Source organism: Rhipicephalus microplus, chromosome X (genome assembly GCF_043290135.1).
Source record: "Rhipicephalus microplus isolate Deutch F79 chromosome X, USDA_Rmic, whole genome shotgun sequence".
NCBI lineage: Eukaryota > Metazoa > Arthropoda > Arachnida > Ixodida > Ixodidae > Rhipicephalus > Rhipicephalus microplus.
Window position 1 is genome coordinate 18354750 of NC_134710.1, and position 19429 is coordinate 18374178.

The 19429-nt window shown below is 39.1% G+C and overlaps 1 protein-coding gene across 1 annotated transcript in view; it reads left to right on the forward strand.

The window, feature by feature from the left end:
- The window catches only part of mgl (low-density lipoprotein receptor-related protein megalin), a 246947-nt gene that overhangs the window by 180300 nt on the left and 47218 nt on the right, over window positions 1-19429 (forward strand). Inside the window, exons 26-39 of the mRNA XM_075881883.1 lie at window positions 43-162; window positions 831-953; window positions 2545-2747; window positions 3105-3289; window positions 3816-4044; window positions 4644-4821; window positions 7042-7176; window positions 7499-7683; window positions 7758-8011; window positions 10001-10175; window positions 10371-10596; window positions 10904-11125; window positions 11609-11795; window positions 17669-17972. Coding sequence (XP_075737998.1) covers window positions 43-162; window positions 831-953; window positions 2545-2747; window positions 3105-3289; window positions 3816-4044; window positions 4644-4821; window positions 7042-7176; window positions 7499-7683; window positions 7758-8011; window positions 10001-10175; window positions 10371-10596; window positions 10904-11125; window positions 11609-11795; window positions 17669-17972 — 2726 coding nt within the window. The remainder of the gene's footprint in view (window positions 1-42; window positions 163-830; window positions 954-2544; window positions 2748-3104; window positions 3290-3815; window positions 4045-4643; window positions 4822-7041; window positions 7177-7498; window positions 7684-7757; window positions 8012-10000; window positions 10176-10370; window positions 10597-10903; window positions 11126-11608; window positions 11796-17668; window positions 17973-19429) is intronic.

Below are 19429 nucleotides of genomic sequence, written 5' to 3' on the forward strand. Positions count from 1 at the left end.
TATGTAGAGAATGGAAGGGCAAACGCACCTTTCCTATTACAGCATCTACACCATGCAAGGGCAACAAGGCTGGTTGCACTCATGGATGTCATGTAACACCCGTGGGACCTCTGTGTACCTGTCCAAAGGGAGAAGTACTGAACGACACAACAACATGCGTTGGTGAGTACTTGCAGCAATTGCATTGCTTGAAATTTTAGAAATCGAAGTTTTTATGCTTAAAAATTAAACCCCGGAATTCTGTGCGGCACTCGTACTGCAGCCGGTGTAGAAAATGCTTTTTACCTTACTTTGACTTTTACCGAAAAATAGTCAAACTAAGAAAATTTTACTGGTGCTTTTTGTAATTTTTAAAAATGTTTTCTGCACATAGGTAAGTTGTACCATTAAAAACATATGCTTTGCCTTGCACAAAGAATGTTCCTCGATTATGGCATATTGCCAATGGCATGAGCTCATATATAGTTTCATCAATTTAGCTATGGCATCAGTTCAGGTTTATAGCATGATTGTAGAATTATTTTTATTTGTATCTTCATAACTCTCAAAATTAAATTTAATGTATTTGTATGTTTCAAATTTCTTCTGTGGCTGCACGCTTTATGAACATTTCCCTTACTGTAGTTCAAAACATCTTGGAAAGCTTTGTCTTTATACCAGCGTGCTCATTTTATGCTTTGCACTGTCACCTTGCCCTTGTTTAAATTATTAGTTTAGTAATATTGTGTTTTATTTCTTTGTACCTTTCGATAGCAGACTTAGTGGTACAAGGTGATGGCTGTAAAGCTCAAAACCTCTCTCTCTTTCTCACTTCTTTTTTTTCCCCATAGACCTCAACGAATGCCTGATTGCTGGAACATGCAGCCAGCACTGTACCAATAGCAAGGGATCATTCACTTGCTCATGCGAGCCAGGCTACACTCTTGAGCTCAAACACAGATGTAAAGCAACCAGTAAGTGCTTGGGGAATAATGATTTATCTTGCAGGAGTTCATGCTCATACTAATGTTTAAAAAGCACTTAGTAGTTGATTCCTTTAGTTATGAATATAATGATATTTCACAAATAGTCTTTGTGATAAGTTCTACCTAACAGAAGTGTTCTGTATGTAATGCTGCCAAATAAGGTGTGCACGAATTGTTTTGATCACCTGAAAATTTCAGCCTAGTCCGGAGTCAGTGTAGTATTTATTTAGGCATGAGAATGCACTGGCAGCAGCATTGGCTTCTATTTATTGATGTCAGGCATTTAAGTGTGTTATTATTACAGTGGTTATGTAACTTTTTGTGAAGGGAGATAGATTCGTTAAGTAGCGCCTGTCGGAGTATGTGGCATTATGAAAAAATAAAATAGGTTTAGGCAGAAGCAATTGAGAGCAGGTCTTCAGGCTAATCAACTTCATTGATAGAAAGTGATTTTCTAACCTTGTAATATAAAGCATTGTACATTACTTTTTCTTTCACCTTGATGAAGACACCCATCTTGTTAAAAATGTGTGCTCTTACATTCCCTGTTCAACAGTTTTGTGACTTGTTGTTATGTATATTTGTGTGTACTACTGATCGCACATATGTGTTATGTACATTCATGTAGTTGTAAATTATAGGCTTGTGCAAACAGTGAATTTTAGATCTGACTGGAATAGCAATTTTGGTCTAATTATTTTAAATCAAATTCAAATTGTATGTATTACACATTTTAAAGCAAATTGGGCATATTTGTCATGACCCAAATAACCTGCACAATATTTTTTTTTAATGTAAACAAGGCTTGTGCAAATGTCATTCTTCTTGGTTAAAAGGAAATGGAAACAGATTTAAATAGTGGCTGGATTTTACTTTCATAGAATGCAAGTGAAAACCTGTAAAAAAATGTTATGTTTTAAAATTTACCATACTCGGAGCATATAAGCCGGTGTAGCAAGCTTTTTTGATGAATTGGCAAGAGGGTACTATGTTCATTTAACCTTGAAGTGGAGCTTGGCGGTAGTGCGAAATTGCCTTGGTTAGGTGTTTTCACAGCTTAGTATTATTTTACAGTAGCGAAACCACATTTACAAGGGGTTACATGTGGTCTAATAACATCTATTTGTTCATTTCGAATACTGCAAAATTTTCAACAATTCGAAGTGAGGCCAATTCGTGCACAGTAATATTTGTTCGAGTATTCAAAGCATTTGAATATTTGCACAAGCATAGTAAATTAGTTAAATGCCTTTCAGCCAGAAATGTGTTTTTAAAATCTAGCCTAGTCGTTCAGTAGACACATTGGAGCTTTAACTATTGTATTACTCTCTTTATTGGTTGAAAAGCTTCCTGTTAATGCTGACTTAATGACTGTATGTCTTATACTACACAATGCTGTTGTCAACTTCGTTTAAGTCATCGATTTTCAAGACTCGTGCCAATTTTGAAAATGGGCAATTATTGCTCTTGAGAAATTTTCGTAATGCAGTCGTTGCAATATCCATAATAGCCACCTTTCCAGAATACAAACATTAACAACCAAACTCGTGTTTTCTTTCTTTTTTTCTTTTTCTAAAAGATAGGTCAGATGCCTTCTTGGTTATCTCAAACCGCCGCTCAATCCTGGTTGCAAACCTGGACACAAGCTTTCTAGAGCGTGTGCCTGTAAAAGTGGAAAACGTTGTCGCTACTGCTTCGGATATGGCTACGAACACCATTTATTGGTCAGACATGAGTGTGAAAAAAGTTTTTCGGCTGACTAAAGGGGGAGAACCACAAGTGGTAAGTACTTTCTCCAAGCCTTTGTGCTTTTCTTTGTCGCCTTCTTAACGTGATGTGAACTGCATTAAAGAAGCTGAATTAGTTGTGAATGTGACATGGAATAAGTACTGTATGTGAATGAAATGTTTATTATACTTCAGGTGTAACGAATGCTTCATTCATACATCAGCTCATTAAGAGATACTATAAAGCTAAGCACTGTACTGTATGTGTCAAATGGTCAACCTATGGTTAAAATTGTCATGAGTACAGAATAAAGCCTTGCACTATTAAGGTGCTTTGCAAGATTGTATAAATAAATTATTAAATGGCAACTGTTGTCAGATGTCATGTCATTTACTGTTTAATTTCTTCTAGGTAATTTCTAGTGGCCTTGATCTGGTGGAAGGCTTGGCTGTTGACTGGGTGGCTCGCAATCTCTACTGGGTTGACTCTCGGCTCAAGACAATTGAAGTGTCAACGCTCGATGGGAAGAACCATATAGTGTTGCTGAAGGAAAACATTAGTCAACCAAGAGGCTTGTCTCTGGACCCACGAGAAGGGTATATAACACTTCAGTAAAAGTTTCTTAATGAAGGTGTAGATGCATAGCAAAACAATTACAATGGCTTCTCTATAGAGGCTAGAGATAAGTTAGGAAAATTATAATTAGTTACACACGCATACATTCTTACTCACTGCCATCCCTAGTGGCTACTTCACATGTAGTTATGAACACTACTGAGATGTAGTGCAGCAATCTCGCTGCATGCAATGCACCACATGTCTACGCTCAAGCTTGTGGGGTAAAAGTTCTTCAGTTCTAACCTAATCAAATTAAGCATGTCACACTCATGTTCGATTGGCTAGTCCTGGGAAGAAAGCTCAGGATCAAAATTTTAAATGATCAAGCAAACTTTGTAATTATTTGAATAAGGCAGCCTGTTGTTTTGTAACACCTGTTACTGCTAGAAATGATAGCTGGTACAGAAGAGAGCATGTTTGAGATATGCTGACTGTCACCACTTAATTAAACACTTTAAGTATTTTTTGTGTTGATAAGTGCTTTTGCCTGTATTTGACTTTCAGGGTTCGTCTCATGTTCTGGACTGACTGGGGTGAAAACCCACGTGTTGAAAGTGTTGGTCTTGATGGTACCATGCGGAAGACGATTGTGCACACCAAGATATACTGGCCCAATGGCCTAACCCTTGATTTACCCAACAAGCGCATTTACTTTGCTGATAGCAAGCTGGACTACATCGATTTCTGCAATTATGATGGCTCAGGGCGTCAACAAGTGCTGGCACATAACCACGTGAGTATTGCTAAAAGCTATAGAGTGCATGTGTTTAGTTGTGCATGCTGTCAGTCATTGAAATAATCTAATACATGATGTTGTGTCTATAATCCATGACACATTTTTATAAATGCTGAATAGCTGACTTAACATCAAGTGATCACATCCACAACATTTTAATAATTCATCTCTGTATATGTGCAAGTGTTCATATGTATGTCTGCTTTATTGAAGTTGTGGTTAATGACTGCACATCTCTTTTGCAATTACCCCCTATTAGATGGCCAGAAAAGGTGGGGACTGATGTGCACAAAAGACAGGGACACAACAAAGAACATATAGACAAAGTGCAAACTAACAACAGTTTATTGGAAATAAGTTGGATCTTTTTTATACCAACGTCTAACACTCATTGTGTATTGCAAAGCAAATCAAAGACAAACCAACTCACTGCGCAGCTACTTTTGACTACTTTTACTGCCCTTAGCTCAAGTTAGCTACTTTCTGGCAATTTTTTTTCAATTTACAGGCTATTTTTAGCTTTTTAGACCTGGCAACCCTGCGCAGCATGCATCCAAAGTGCAAATAGAGCATACTCGCATGTCTCTGTATTTCAGTATTTGTTGCACCCGCACTCCCTCACCATCTTTGAAGACACTTTGTACTGGACAGATCGTCAGCTAAACAGGGTATTATCATGCCAGAAATTCAGAGGCACCAACCAGACTGTGGTGTCACATCTTGTTAGCCAACCTTTGGGCATTCATGTGAATCATCCAGTACTGCAACCACCTTGTGAGTAACCTTTTATGTAATCCTCTTGTCCATCTCTTCTGGAACCATAGGTCAGCGAACTCACTCATGAGTAGTCTCACTCGTATTCACTCAGACTTAGATAGAGCCATGATTCCGAGTCTGAGTGAGTACAGGAGAGTAATATTTCGGCGAGTTTGAGTCTGTGTCTGGTTGAAGAAAATTTTGGTGAGTGAGAGTCTGAGTGAGTTCAGCTTAGGAAAATTATAGTGAGTGAGTCCGAGTGAGTCCATAGCACAAAAAATATTTTTTGTGCGAGTCTCTGTGAGTTCCACTTTTTTTTTTTTTTGCCGACCCATGGCTCTATCTAGATAGTAATCTTCAGCATCACTGTCAGCCTGACCTGGATTTTTGTTTATACTCTCGACAACTCTCACGTATTCCAAAACGTTATTCTCCATACACCATTTCAATATTTATTGATCAGAGGCGTAAATTACAGATGGGGATGCCTTGACCCACCCCCCTGCCAACTTTCCCAGAGAAGTTCTTGATAAATCTATCTTATTTTGTCATCTCTTTCAAAAAAATGTTCTTACTCATTTGTAACCACTGATAACTCGTATTCCAAGGTACAATATCAAATAGGTATCAATACGAGCACCGGTTATGTGAGACATTGATGTTAAAGAGTATTGACACCATGTTAGAATATGCCAATTCTAGGCTTACAGACTCTTGAGTTGATTCACTCGGACTCAAGTCGAGTGGTGAGTCTGAGTGAGTCCGGCTATGGAAAATTTTGGTGAGTCTGAGTCCGAGTGAGCTCCACAATTTTTGCTGACCCAATGCATGAGACAGTTGGGTATTCAGCAGTCAGCACTCAGTATTATTTTGTATGCTGTAATAAAAAAAAATACTTCGTTATACTATACATGTTTTGTACCATTGAGTTAGGCCCGATCGACTATTTATGGAGAGCAAGGTGCACAAAATAAGCAATTCTTGTGATCAAAATTTAGGAGCTTGTTTGTGCAATGCTCATTCCAGCATTATCCTACATGTATAGATCAAAATGCTCTTGCTGATTAGGGCTGCAAAAATATGCGGCTCCGCAAGTGACTTCTCTGTGTATACTCGAGGGTAGCAGAGAACTCGCTGAAGCCTACAAATGAATTCTGCACATGTGTGCCGAGTTTGGCTGATGAAGTGCAGGAGTATGTAAATTCTCAATACAGGAAAGAAGCTTGTTTTTATGTTAGACACAATATTAATGATGTCTAATGTCTTTTACATCTCATTATTATAGAAACTTTCAAGAGGCTTTTGTCCTGCCATGTCTTTAATTAGGCTGATGATTGTATGTGCATGTGTGCATGCATTTACAATTCATGAAAACCTTGCAAGTGCAGAAAACTAAAATTAAACAGTCAGTGTGGCTTCCCTTGCTCATTTGAAAATTAAAGTCCCGTCAAAGCTATGTGGAATACACATAGCTTTGACGGGACCTCAGCATGAGTTCGAATTAACCGGAAGTTCGAATTAGGCGTATTCTAATTAATGAGGTTAAACTGTATTTATTTTCCATCGCACGCGTGGTCACGTAGCGGTGGATCGGGCCGCGAGGCGGTTTCCTTCTTTGCATGCTTATAGGTGTGCGCCCATCTGAGCATGCATTGCAACAAACTGTTATAATTGATATAATGAAATAATGGATATAACAAAATAATTTTGCCTCCCCTTCAACTTCAATATAACGAGGTTTGAGTGTATGTCATTTTTATTCAGTAGAAGCTGCATAGAACCCAGTAGATGCCTTCAAAATTTACAACCTCATGGTGTTTGGTGCGGTAATCTCATGGTGGCATCTCTTCCCGCAACTTCTTTTCACGGATTTTTTCATTTACGTAGCATCATGTCGCGGTAAGAGAGGCGTTTTCGAGAGTGTGGAATTGTACTTCACTATAATGCAAAGAATTATATTGCTCTTTTGTGTCCTTGAGACAGTTTCTAAAAAAAATCATTTTGCTCTTTAGTGTCCTTGAGACAGTTTCTAAAAAAGTGCCTTTAGATGCAGCTTAGAGTGAACAGCTATTTGATGGGGCCATGACATCCTTATAACTCCAGCAGTAAGACACTAGTAGTTTATAAAAGTACAGTACTTTATGTGAAAGCAATGTTCTATTTCTGTGAAATTACCTTTTTTTTTGGTGTGAATATTGGGGTACATTTTATTTTTATTTTCACACTTGTTCCCTACAGCTAGCAACCCATGTGCAAGCGCACCTTGTTCCCACTTATGCTTGCTGTCACCATCAAGGCCTACACAGTATTCTTGTCGTTGCCCACCTGGCTACACACAAGACAGGGCTTCAGCCAGTGGCTCATGCGTACCAGGCAAGTAGATTATTGGTGTTGCTGGTGCATGCAAGAACCTGATACCATAAGTGCTCACTAGTTAAGCTTTTACCAGGAAAACACCCACAAAGTTTAAGACTCTGGAACTTTATCTTTGTTACAGCTTTGGAGGCAAATGCAGCTTTTAAAATGTAGTAGCTAACTAGATTCTTGCTTTTGCTACAGACTAATAGTACCATGGAAGCTCAAAGGATATGAACAATGTATGGTTGCTTGCGAGATGTGCTTTGCTTCTTCAGTCGACTGCTGGAATCGCTTAAGTCGTTTATGCGGAGCCATGCAACGAGTTTTCTTCTTACAGTTGATACTCCATTCCTGATGCTGATGAAGGCCAATCAGTTGATTGACATTGGCTTGACACCAGATGACAAGTCGTCCGGCCAAATTGTTCCAATAATAGGCATTGAAAATGGCTATGACTTTGACTATGACAAGCAAGAGGGCAATATCTACTGGATTCAGCTGGCAGATGAAGACAAGGAGAATGTATGTTAGCATTCAACATTCATTTTTGAACTGAAGTCAGCCTTGACATTACCTTTTTTTTGTTTCAATTGCAGGGCACAATCTATTCTGTAAGCCTCAAGGGTGGAAATGTAACCAAATTCTTGATGGATGGAATTATCGGTGCTCCATATGCGATTGCATTCGATTGGGTTGGAAGGAACTTGTACATTGGGAACAGGAAGGCATCCAACATAGAAATTGTAAAAGTAGATGGAGAAAAACAATACCGAAGGGTATTGCTTACAAACGATGGATCTGAAAAAGGAATTGGAAAGCCAAAGGCCATAGTACTTGATCCTGAACAAGGGTGAGTTTTTTAAACACTCTGCATCAAAGTATTGCACAAATATGTATGATAATAATATCAGTTGGTAAAGTTGATATGGTTACAGATAAAAAAAATGCACTGCATGAATTGTGGAGAATATGAATTTGCTTGACAAGAGGTCAAAAATACAAAATGACTTAGGAATTCCTATGAATAAACATGGAAAGGAAACGGATCAGTTTTTTTTACTACTAAAGAAATTGGCTGCGTAAATGCAACCTTTGACCTTTTCTTAAATGTTTCTGCGAGTTGTGCTTAATTGCCTGCAGTCAAGTCCATTTTCGGGAAAACAGATTGTTGTGAGTCTAAAGAAGGCAGGTGGCTGACATTGCCAATGGGAGTTGTGCAAGATTCTACAACTGCACTTCCTGATACATCCCATTTGACCAACACGTGATGGCGGATGTCATCCCTGAAATGAAAATAAACAGTATTCCTTGTTATTTGACAGTTAAACTGTCAAATAACAAGCAATACATAAACTTCGCCCCACAGTCAACGACGAGAAGCTATCACAACTTAAATTGAAGGCCTTACTATACTCGAACTAATATGTTCAAGTTCAGTTTTTTTCCCCGTTCCATCGATGACTGGAATTCATTACCTGTTCTCTCGTTCATGCCCATCGCAGAGTTTTAGCCAAAATTCATAACACATAAGTGTGAAATAAGCTCATCTCTTTGCAAATGCTATTTCTTTGTTCCTTTTTACTATGTTCTGATATTTTTACCTTAATGCTTGCATGATCTTATTATGTTATCTGATAGCGTTATGCTCATAGTTTTTAGTTATATTTTTGTGTATCTTTGTATACCCACTCCTGCCATAGCGCCATTAGCGCTGCAGTATGTGTAAATAAATAAATAAATAAAACATAAGAGTGCATCAGCCATTGCCCGTACCTTTATTACGATTTTTTCCTTACTACATCTTTGCTGTTTGCCATACCAACATACTTAGGGCACAGTGATGGTCATAAGCAGGGTGTTGATCATATTTTGTGTGTTTTGTATGAAAGTCTAACTGTAGAAAATCCTATAGCTCTTTCAATGTTCTTCATACCCCCTACGTGCTTTTTCTTAATTCTTGTGGAAACTTTTTCACTCTGTGCAATGTGGAAACTGTTCACACTGTGCAGTCGCATAGAAAAGCATGATCAGCTCCTTTAACAAAAGCGTACTCACAAGCTTTATCTGATGCAAAATACATAAGTGCTAAGTTGTGGAGAAATGTATATATGGGTATTACTATGGGTGTCAACAGGGGGCGCAAAAGGGGCACTGCCCCCCCTCAGGCCTTACAAGCATTTGCCTTCACTGAAGCTGCACCAGTGCTCTCTCCCTCCCAAACCCACAATGCAACACTGGAGGGGGTGCCCTCTTGCCATCTCTCTTCTGTTGCTTCAAGTGCACTCATAGCAATAAGAGGAGACAGAAACTGCTCAGCTTGTGCAGTAAATCCACTTATACTCTATTGATTTGTGAAATTTTCACGGTAGGAGATTTATTTGAGACCGGCTATGCAGTAAAGTCATTCTATAACTTTGAAAGGTATTGCAGGGTCTTTAACAACCTACCACATCAACACCACAATAATGAGGAATGGGCATAAAACATTTATCTGCTTTTAGAAAGAGGCATGCCTGCACTCAAAAGCTTTGGATATATCAGATATTTAAATGATGAAAACCAGCAGTAAATGTCATTGGCCTCTGAAAGATGAAGAAATCTCGCCTTTATCTAGATGTGTGTCACTAATAGTTTTACATCTGCATATATGCATATTTAAGTTGGCATTGCTCAGTTCAAGCATTTAGCAGATAGTCTTTCTCCCATAGCGAACGCTTGCCTCTTTGTTCTTGTTTGATTGGGCTGTCTTATTTCGTTTACTTTACATATGTACTGTATTTTTACATATGGCTTTGTTCTGTTTGTGCGTGGACTAAATTTTGACATTTCTTGATCCCAGGAAACTTTTCTGGCTTGATGATGGTGGTATCGGTGTTCCAAGAAAGCTGGCCCGAGTGTCGATGGATGGCAAGAACCCAATTATTCTAGTCAAAGACAACCTGAGGCGCCTGGAGGCCCTGACCATTGACCTTACAGGAAAACGTGTCTACTGGAGCCAAAGCTTTGAAGGCATTGTGAGTAGTGTATCAACTTTATGTTTCTGTAATTTCATGTGTTTATACAAATGCACATGCCCTTTTTACATTTATGCTGCTTTTGGTAGGAGGATAGCAGCTATGATGTAGAGGTATGCCTTAAATGTGAAATTGACCCTTTACAAGTTTATACTGTGTTAGGCATTCAGCAATATGATAAATGTACGTTTTCAGATTGAAAGTGTTGATCTGGATGGAAATGGCCGCAAGACCCTAATTTCCAGTGTGGCAGGTTTGGCCAAACCTCAAGGGCTGACTGTCTTCAGCAACAAACTTTATTACCTGGACTCTGTGCATGAAAAAATAGCACGAGTTGACCTGCCTGATGGGGGAAACCAAGTTGTTCTGGAGGACAACACCCCGGGCCTGGTCACCTTGAAGGTATATGGCAAGAAACCAGGTAAGTTCATTGTATATCACCGCAAGTGTGGCATGCGACTGAGAAGTTCAGATCTGTACTTAAAGCCACTCATAAAGATTTAAGGATATGTGTATTGAGTATTTGCCATAGTGCAGTCATGAAGTCTGTCTTGTACTGCTCTCGATTTCTCTAGAAAGTGGGGAATAGTCTTTTTAATGGTGTCGGAACAATTTTTGCAGGGGATTATCATTTGTGCAAATCATTAGGTGAAATGGCATTTGCTGAAGTAGTGTTTTGCTTCAGTACATGTTTGCTTCATATTGAACTTTTCACACTCTGCTTTAAGGGGACAGCCATCCTTGTCGAAGCAACAATGGCGGCTGCGAGCAGCTGTGCATTCCAGTCTCCAACAATCAGAGACAGTGCATGTGTAGCACAGGCTTCAAGGGCAACGGGGACACGTCCTGCATGCCATACTCATCGTTCCTGGTGGTATCCGAGCTTGACAAAGCTCGAGGGTTCAGTCTCGAAGACCATGGAGAAGCTATGCAACCGATTGCTGGTCCAGGTCAGTACATTTTTTCTGGGCTTAGTTTGTTGGCAGTCATTACAATGCCTTAGCAAAGAATTTTCACATTATTGTCATCATGTAGCTATAAACTTGTACACCCAAAAACAGCACTGCTTGCATGGTATGCCAAGTGAAAAAAAAAATCTTTCATGCCCTAATTTATAACATAGCACCTAAATTATTAATTTTTATAGTTTAATATCATGACGAATGTTTTTATTGGTTCTTATCATACTAGTGACTATGAGAGGGCTATGTATAGTGCACCTGCTATAAACTGAAAGTTAGCCAGTGTTTTGGTGTTATAATACTCTGCTACGATGTATGCCAAGCAGCAGATTTAAAAAAAAAATGGTTGCACTCAGTGTCCTTTGTGGTACTTATTTTTTTTTTCAGAGTTATTGCAGTTAAGCTTGTATATGTAGGTAGTGCCTCATGAATTGAGTGTACTACAATGGGATGAACATTTTGTATTTTCAGGACACAACATCCTACACCTTGATGTGCATGTAGCAATGAACCATATTTATTGGATTGAGTTCAACCAAGGCGAGCGTAATGGAATTTACCGAATTAAGCCTGACGGCACAGATCTGAAGCATGTGATTGCCGATGGTATTGGCAGCAACGGTATACGTGGTGTTGCTGTTGACTGGGTTGCAGGCAAGTATCATTGCTTTTACATTTCATAAGCCGCCCTATTTTTATTCTTCCTATGAAGTGCATTTTTGGGCACGTTATATTTTTTAGTGAACATGCATATAAGGGTACGCCGTCAAACCTGCCCATAATGTATCTCCATACAATGAATTCCTCAATATTAGTCTTTTTATTCGGCTCCGTTACGTTATAGAAGCTCTTGTATTTGTGACCTCTATGTAACAAAGTGGCAGCGGCAGGTGTCCTTGATAAAGCGAATTTTTGCCACCGACAACCTAGAAATTTGGCCCCCAATTTATAATTTTGGCAAAAGCATGCATTTCCCGCGGTTGGCCTGCCAATATCAAAGCGCGAAGCCGAGCTCGCACACACTGCACTCAAAGCGTGTGCAAGCTGTTATTGCCTCCATTTGTGCTGCCTTGGGGGCATGTGGGATGTGCACCCTTATCCTCATTACAAAACCAAAAAAACATCTTCAAACAAACAAAAAAAGAGGAAGAAATACTTTTGCATTTCTATTGCTGCAGAAGTCTCTGAACTGGACTTCATTCAAGCGACACCAGTTGATGCCATTAAAAAAAATTTCTTGCTCCATGTTATTACGTTTGTTAGTCACACTCTGTCCCATGTTCTTTCTTGTGTTTGTATTTTTTTCACTACTTATTATCGATTCTGTTGTGTTTCAAGTTCCTTAAGTATCCTCGCATTGAGAGTGTAGCACGTGGAAGGGTATATGAGCCGTGCGCTGATGATTGCCGAACTAGTGCACGCTAGCGATTCCTACCACGCCTTTAAAATCGGTTCAGTGTTGCTGCTCGAGCGTAACCACTGCCACCCCCCCCCCCCTCATTCCCTCTCCGCATCTTTTCATACTTATTCTAAAACGAGTGAGGTGCTTCCTATCTGCTTCAACGTTCAACGGCAAGTCTAAGACGCAAGGGTAAGGGCTAATGTTATTGCATGCGCCCTCCATACAAAAGAGATGGGGCAGCTCATTTAATCTCTGCTTCAGCAGCACTCGTAGCCTGTGCTCGCGCGCTTTTACTTGCAGGTAAAAGTTACGATGCACAAGGGCTTGTTATTGATTTGGACCAGCAGCAACGTTACATTTTCACGTACTCTCGAATAGCGTGTCCTCATTTCACTAAGGGCCGTGTAGGGGCATGCGTCGCCCGCCTCTTAGGTGCAATACTAGACTAGGAATGTTAAATCATATAGTCCCCGGGAGTATAGCAGAAACGGGTAACGATAAAGCAAACAGTGCAGCTTGAGTTATTACTCATCGAGTGATTGTCTCTCGTCCAAATAACAGTCTGCTACTTCGGGCTCTCCATGCTCCTCGGGATATCTTGGAACACAGCATCGAGAATGATGACGATACTTCCCGCCCTACTCTTTGCCAAGTGTAAAAGAAGCGCATGAGTGGCACCGCCTTCTGACAAATGCATATGCTCACCTGCATTTAGAACATGCCATATTCACCCAATCGCTTATGCCGGTTCTTGCACATGGCGTTGAGGACAGCCAGCACTTGCTCACATTACATGGGAATGTTAAGACCGCTCAATATTAACTCCTTAGATTCTAGCAGAAAAATTCAAAACAGAGAGACACCTTGCTCTCCTGCGAAGAAAAGGAGGCCCTAGTGGCTCCTGGGGCAGGAGCGGCAGATTGCTGAAGCCAGTGGAGCACTGGATTAGGGGCCCTTCTAACCCTTTTTCTTTTTTGTTTTGTTTTATTCTTTAATAAACATTTTTCCATTCCATATGAAACATGGCGGCGATGGCGAAACCACATCGAGAGTATCCATATAACTGGTATAGCATTAATAACACAGTTTTTTACTGCCAAATAGGTGTCTTGAGTGAGTTTTGCCTTCAGTTCCCCTTTTATTGAATTTGTCTGTTTATTTTTTTAATTTTCGTACTGAAACTGCATGTAATGAAAACTTGTTTGTAGTAATAAGTTATTTTGGGAAATGATTATTTTCATTATATTCCAGTTTAACTATACTATATCTCTTACTTCACGATGAAAAATTCGTAAACAGGGGTTGTGTCGAGCTGACGTTTCGACAAGCGGACTTGTTTTCCTCAGGACTAGAACAGAACTGATTTCTTTAGCGCTAGCGTGTCTGTGCTTTGTGACCTCTCCTTCATCCTAACAAAGAAAGGGGAGGGGCAACATTGGATATGTGGGTGCGAGAAACAGGGGAGGAGGCGGAGTGCTGTGACGAATAGTATACGTGAAGTAAGAGCAGGTATTTGTGAATAAAAAGAAAAAATGGAAGCATTGGGCAGGTAAGGATGCACACGTGTCACTGAGTCCCAGCTTCGAACTGGTTGTCATAAGTTAACAATAGTAGGTTTGAAATTTCTAGATAGAGGGCTTAACTCGCGGTGGTTTTCTTTGTGTATGTATCATGTCGAATGGATTCAGTAGCCCCTTTTGAAACATTTATACCTACTGTCAGGAATGTGTTGAACTTGAGAATAAGGTACGACTCTATATTTTCTGTCTCTTGTGGACCGAAAGTTTTACTGAAGTATGTAGAGTTTGAGATTGTTGAAGTTGTGTCTTGCTGCAATAAAATGCTGTGCCACTGCTTTCGATAATTTCTTTGCCGTGTCCGTGCGATGACCATTTAATGTAACATTAGCAGGCTGCCCTGTTGCACCAATGATACTCTATATGACAATATGAACATTCGATCATGTTGATAATATCTTCACTACTGCAGATAAAAATAGATTTCATAGATGGACATAATCGCTTCCAATGCTTTAACATGTCATATTCAAGGTGTTTGAAAGTCTTGCATCTTGGATGGGAGGAAGGTGTCATTTGGGCAGTAGAATGAGAGTTTACTTTTGCAAACTCTGTTTACAGGGTCCTTGAGATATTTTCATTAAGTAAATAAATATGTTCTTACAATTTCAATTGCAGTGATACACGACCTTTGGTACTTCGGGAAACACTTTTCTAAAGTGCTGGTTGCTTGCCAGTATTGGATAATACTTACGAAGGATATTGTTTATGTTTGGGAGTGCATTTTGGTATTCGGTTATAAATACTAGCAACTTATTGGGTTATGCTATAGGTTTCTTTTTTAAACTAGTGTTGTTTTTCTATCTAATTTACTTGTTTTGTTGTAGACCTTGTTTACGGTGTATTGTGGGTAATTTTTTTCAACTAATGATCCTTTACTATTAGGTTACTTAAGGGGTGGACATATCAACCGTCATCACCACAGATCCTTTTTATACACCTCACTTGTCTGACGAAAATCCCTTGTTCGCAGTGTCGCAGGTGGTGACTTGCGTAATCTAAGTATTGTTGGCTATCTGTCGGTTTTCTGTATGGTATGAATATAGAAAGTATGGCAGTATAATATACATGAATATTTATGAAAAACAAGATTAATTGAACATTGCACCAAATATTGGTAATGATGTCATGCTTCCAACATGAAATGAGCAAAATTGAGATATACAACGTGCTTAGACAACAATTTTCTATATCAGAGAAAAGTTTGAATTATGTAGTTAAAAAAGCATTCGAGTTAATTTTTGTTTTTTTGCATGCCCAGTGAAGACTGCATCATGCCATCAGGTCTCATCATTATTAATTTTTCCTCGGCAACTTTTTCAAACACAATCCTAGAGTGAACATAAATGAAAAGAAGAATAAATCTGTTATTCAGCTATAGGTGTATTTTACTATTTAGCAAATTATTCTAAGTAGTCGCACTCACACAATGTCTGTAAAGCATCGTCTTTAATTTTCCTGCTTCAATAGGTACTGTCATGCCTGGGAAGTTAATTCAATTGGAAGAGAGGTACATGGTACATTTTATACAAGAGGGAAACTTGGTTCATTGATTAATGAATGTGTTTAGTGTGCTTATGCCATGTTTCCATATAATAAATATGTCATGTATGTAGTGAAGATAGGCAGAAGGCTTTAGTGGAGATTATTTCAACAGTTCTAATTCTGAGTGTTTCATAAGAATCTTTGCATATGTCGGTGCAAAAGGGGTTCCCATACTACTGATAAAACATTGTAGGTAATAGGACGAATAGAATTCAAAATGATTAAGCATAAGGACTAATTCAAGTAACGAGAGGTAAATTCCGGCATTATGTGCTTGCTTGCTTTCTATGAGTGACTTTAACACCGCTTCAATTCCTTCAGTTACAGGTATGTTCGCATACAAAGAGCATAATCTAATGTCGTTCTAGCCTTGAGGAAGACAAGTCCGCTTGTCGAAACGTCTGCTCGACACAACCCCTGTTTATGGATTTTTCATCGCAAGCTTTCATCTTCCCTTTCCAACCGTTTTAAGTGTTAGACACTGTGGATAAATTTGTATCTCTGCTTCGTAACATCTCAACTTCTTATGAGGCACCTCTGTTGATAATCTAGCATTAAATAGGCTGGACTACACCTCTGCATCCTTTGTGACATTTAAATGTATAATTGCAACCTCAGCTGTAAGAGTAGTCAATGCATGAAGCATGAAGAAAAGATGACTTGACAGCACACTCAAAGCCACCAGTTTGTGGCTTGCACATTCTTTGCTGCGAGCATTGCTTATAGCTCCAGGAAGCATATACACGCACCAAGACTCGTGTGTTTTCGCTAAATAATTTATTTTCACCTCAATTATGTGAACAACATTGTTTCGGTTCCTGGGTGCGGAGTTGGGTAGTGATGTAGCAGTGTAAGTAGCATGGTTACGTAATCACGCAAGGCTGCGACGCACATTTGTGTGAAGAAGGGCAGAACTTGGGCCAGGAAGTGATTGAAACTCTATGATTGATGTAGCAACCGACGCTTTGCCAGCATATACGTAGCGGTGGTGGTGGAGCTTCGGAGGTCACTCACATCACTGCAGAACTGATGTGATGCTTTTACAACTTTCGTTGCCTTTTCTATACAGCCATGTCAGTGTTGGACACGCTAGCAATGGGTCTCAATCGGGAGAATGAGCATTTAGGTATACTTTAGAAGTGAATTAAAATATATTCTAAAGATTTGCTGTGCCCGATTCTTCATGTACATGTCCTTGCATACAGAGGAAACGCACAACGGGCTTTCTATAGCTTCGAAATTTGATGGCACCACCTCCTTAACAGAACGTATGTTGATGCACTGTCTGCTGTCATCTTCCCTTCAATCTAGCAAGCCAGGTATTCTTAGCAACAGGCGCACGTACGATGCTCCAAACTCTGTTATCACGAAAGGACGTAACCACGAAAGCCAAGTCTTCATTATCAGCGACTTCTTTGAGTGGCACATTGGCTTGTTTTAGTATAAATTGCATTAGTTTGCTAGTGGCCTGTCATGTGCATTGTTTAAAGTATTGAAATTATTTTCATAATTGTTCAAAATACCTTGAAGCAATGCTAGTGGGCACCTTTTTTCTTTTGTACAGTGAGTATGCAAATATATAACATTTTTTTTTCTTCTGGGACATCTTGAATTTTGGGGTTACCTACCACTTTCCTACTGCAGGTTCATTTTCCAAGATTGTCACTGTTCATGTGCTCGTAGAAAGGATATAATTTATTTATGCGTGTTTTACGTTAAGTATATAAATATGAAACATGTATTGTGGTTCTATTATACATATTTGCTTGTGGTTCCAGTAGCATATAATGATATAGCGTGCTGTACGCCAGTCACTTTCCAATAATGGTTGTCTTGAATTAAGTAGCTTTTGCAAACTTTGCTCATAATGATGCATGCTGCATTCACAGTACACCATTTCATACTGAACTTCTTTCTTCTCTTCTTTGAGGTCTTAGCATTGTTCATACTACTGTGACATTGTTTCTTTTTGTCAAGTGGAATTATTTTTTTTACTCCTTTAGGAAGCATCTACTTCACGAACGTCTTCCCTCATGAAACATATATTGAGGTGTGCTTGCTGGATGGATCAAATAGAGTCATCTTACTCAAGACTACTACCGACTCTCCTCGAGAAATAGCTGTGAATCCTGTGAAGCGGTTCCTGTATTGGATTGATTACGGCCAGTATCCCAAGATTGAGAAGGCCTATCTGGATGGAACAAACCGTGTACCCATTGTGGTTACTGGAATAAGTAATCCTAGGGACTTGACAATTGATATTGTTACTCATGATGTCTACTGGGTTGACTCCAGAGAAGATGCTGTTCAGGTATGTGCTTGTTGTTTTAGGTAGGCACTTCTGCATACTGTGCAAATGCAGGCTGCACCTGTCCATCTTAGAATGAATTGTATGACAGACATAGGCGATACATTTTCACCTCTTGGACAGAAGTATACGTACTGGTACGGTATTATTTATACAAATGGCAAAGAAACTTGCTACATCGATTGAACTGTAAAGGGATAAAAAGCTGATTCTTTTAACTGTAAATGATCCATCATTGGGAAGCAGTGGTTAAGGTGCTCAGCAGCTGACCAAAAAGTCGATCCTGGCTACAGTGGTCTCATTTCAATGGAGGCGAATTTGTAGATGCCTTTTTAATACGCTATGTCAGTGCACATTAACGAACACCAGATGGTCAAAATTTCTGGAACATTTCACTACGGCGTCTCTCATAGTCATATCGTGGCTTTGGGACGTAGAACATCGGGTATTAATATTAGTGGTATTTTATCTGGAAATTTTTGTCTGCCAATAAATCTGTCAAGTTTGATAGATTCAAAGCTGAAGCAGCCATCACATTTATTTTTGCTTGAGCTATCTTTATGTGCATTCATTGGAGTGTGGAGCACCATTGATTAGCAGTAGTTTTTCTAGCTTTATCATATGGTCTTGCTCTTAGTGCAGGACATTACCTCTGTAAAGCTTTGTTGCAGAAGCCAAATTTGTGTAACTGTCAGTTAAAAGTGTCTTAAAAAAAAAGCTCTGATTAAGCAGACATTCTTGCGCTTGTTGATGGCCAGCTTGAGCAATGTTTTGAATGTAGCCTACAAATAAGGATGAATGACAATTACAAGGGCACGATGGATTGATTGCAGCTATAGAAGTGCTTGTCTTGTTCTATTTGCTCTCTTGTGTCTTAGTTATAGTAGTGTTATTTCTTCCTCACTCCTAAATATGTGTGCCAACCAGTTCTCAAGTTATCCCAGATGAGACTGCATTAAAAATATTGTTGCTTTATGGAAATATAAGGTTCTGTTGCATTCACTATTTGGTATGATTGCCCTATCCCTATCAGTCACTAGAAGATTACTACAAAAGACAAGAAGTCATAAGCAAAAGACACTATGTGATGCCAGCTGAAAGGAACTCGTAAAGTTCAAGAATGTAGCAATCAAGTTTTATTTTTTGAGAAGCTTATGAGTGTACACCTGGCTTTTCCTGGACCTTATAATAAATGCTCCTACCATGGATATGTCAAATGCAAAACTTTTTTTTTGTGAAACCTTCACTTTAGATCACTGCTGTTAAACTTTTACAAAACCTTGTATAGAGACAAATTTGTGACTAAGAAGTAGACTAATGTACATAACAAAGTAGTTTAAGTTGCCATCATTTTGGTGCATATGTATTCTGCTCTTGTTTTACACATGAAACTAGCATAGCTGCTATAGATAAGCACATTAAATAAAAACAGCCTGCTTATATATTATGTTACCAGCAAA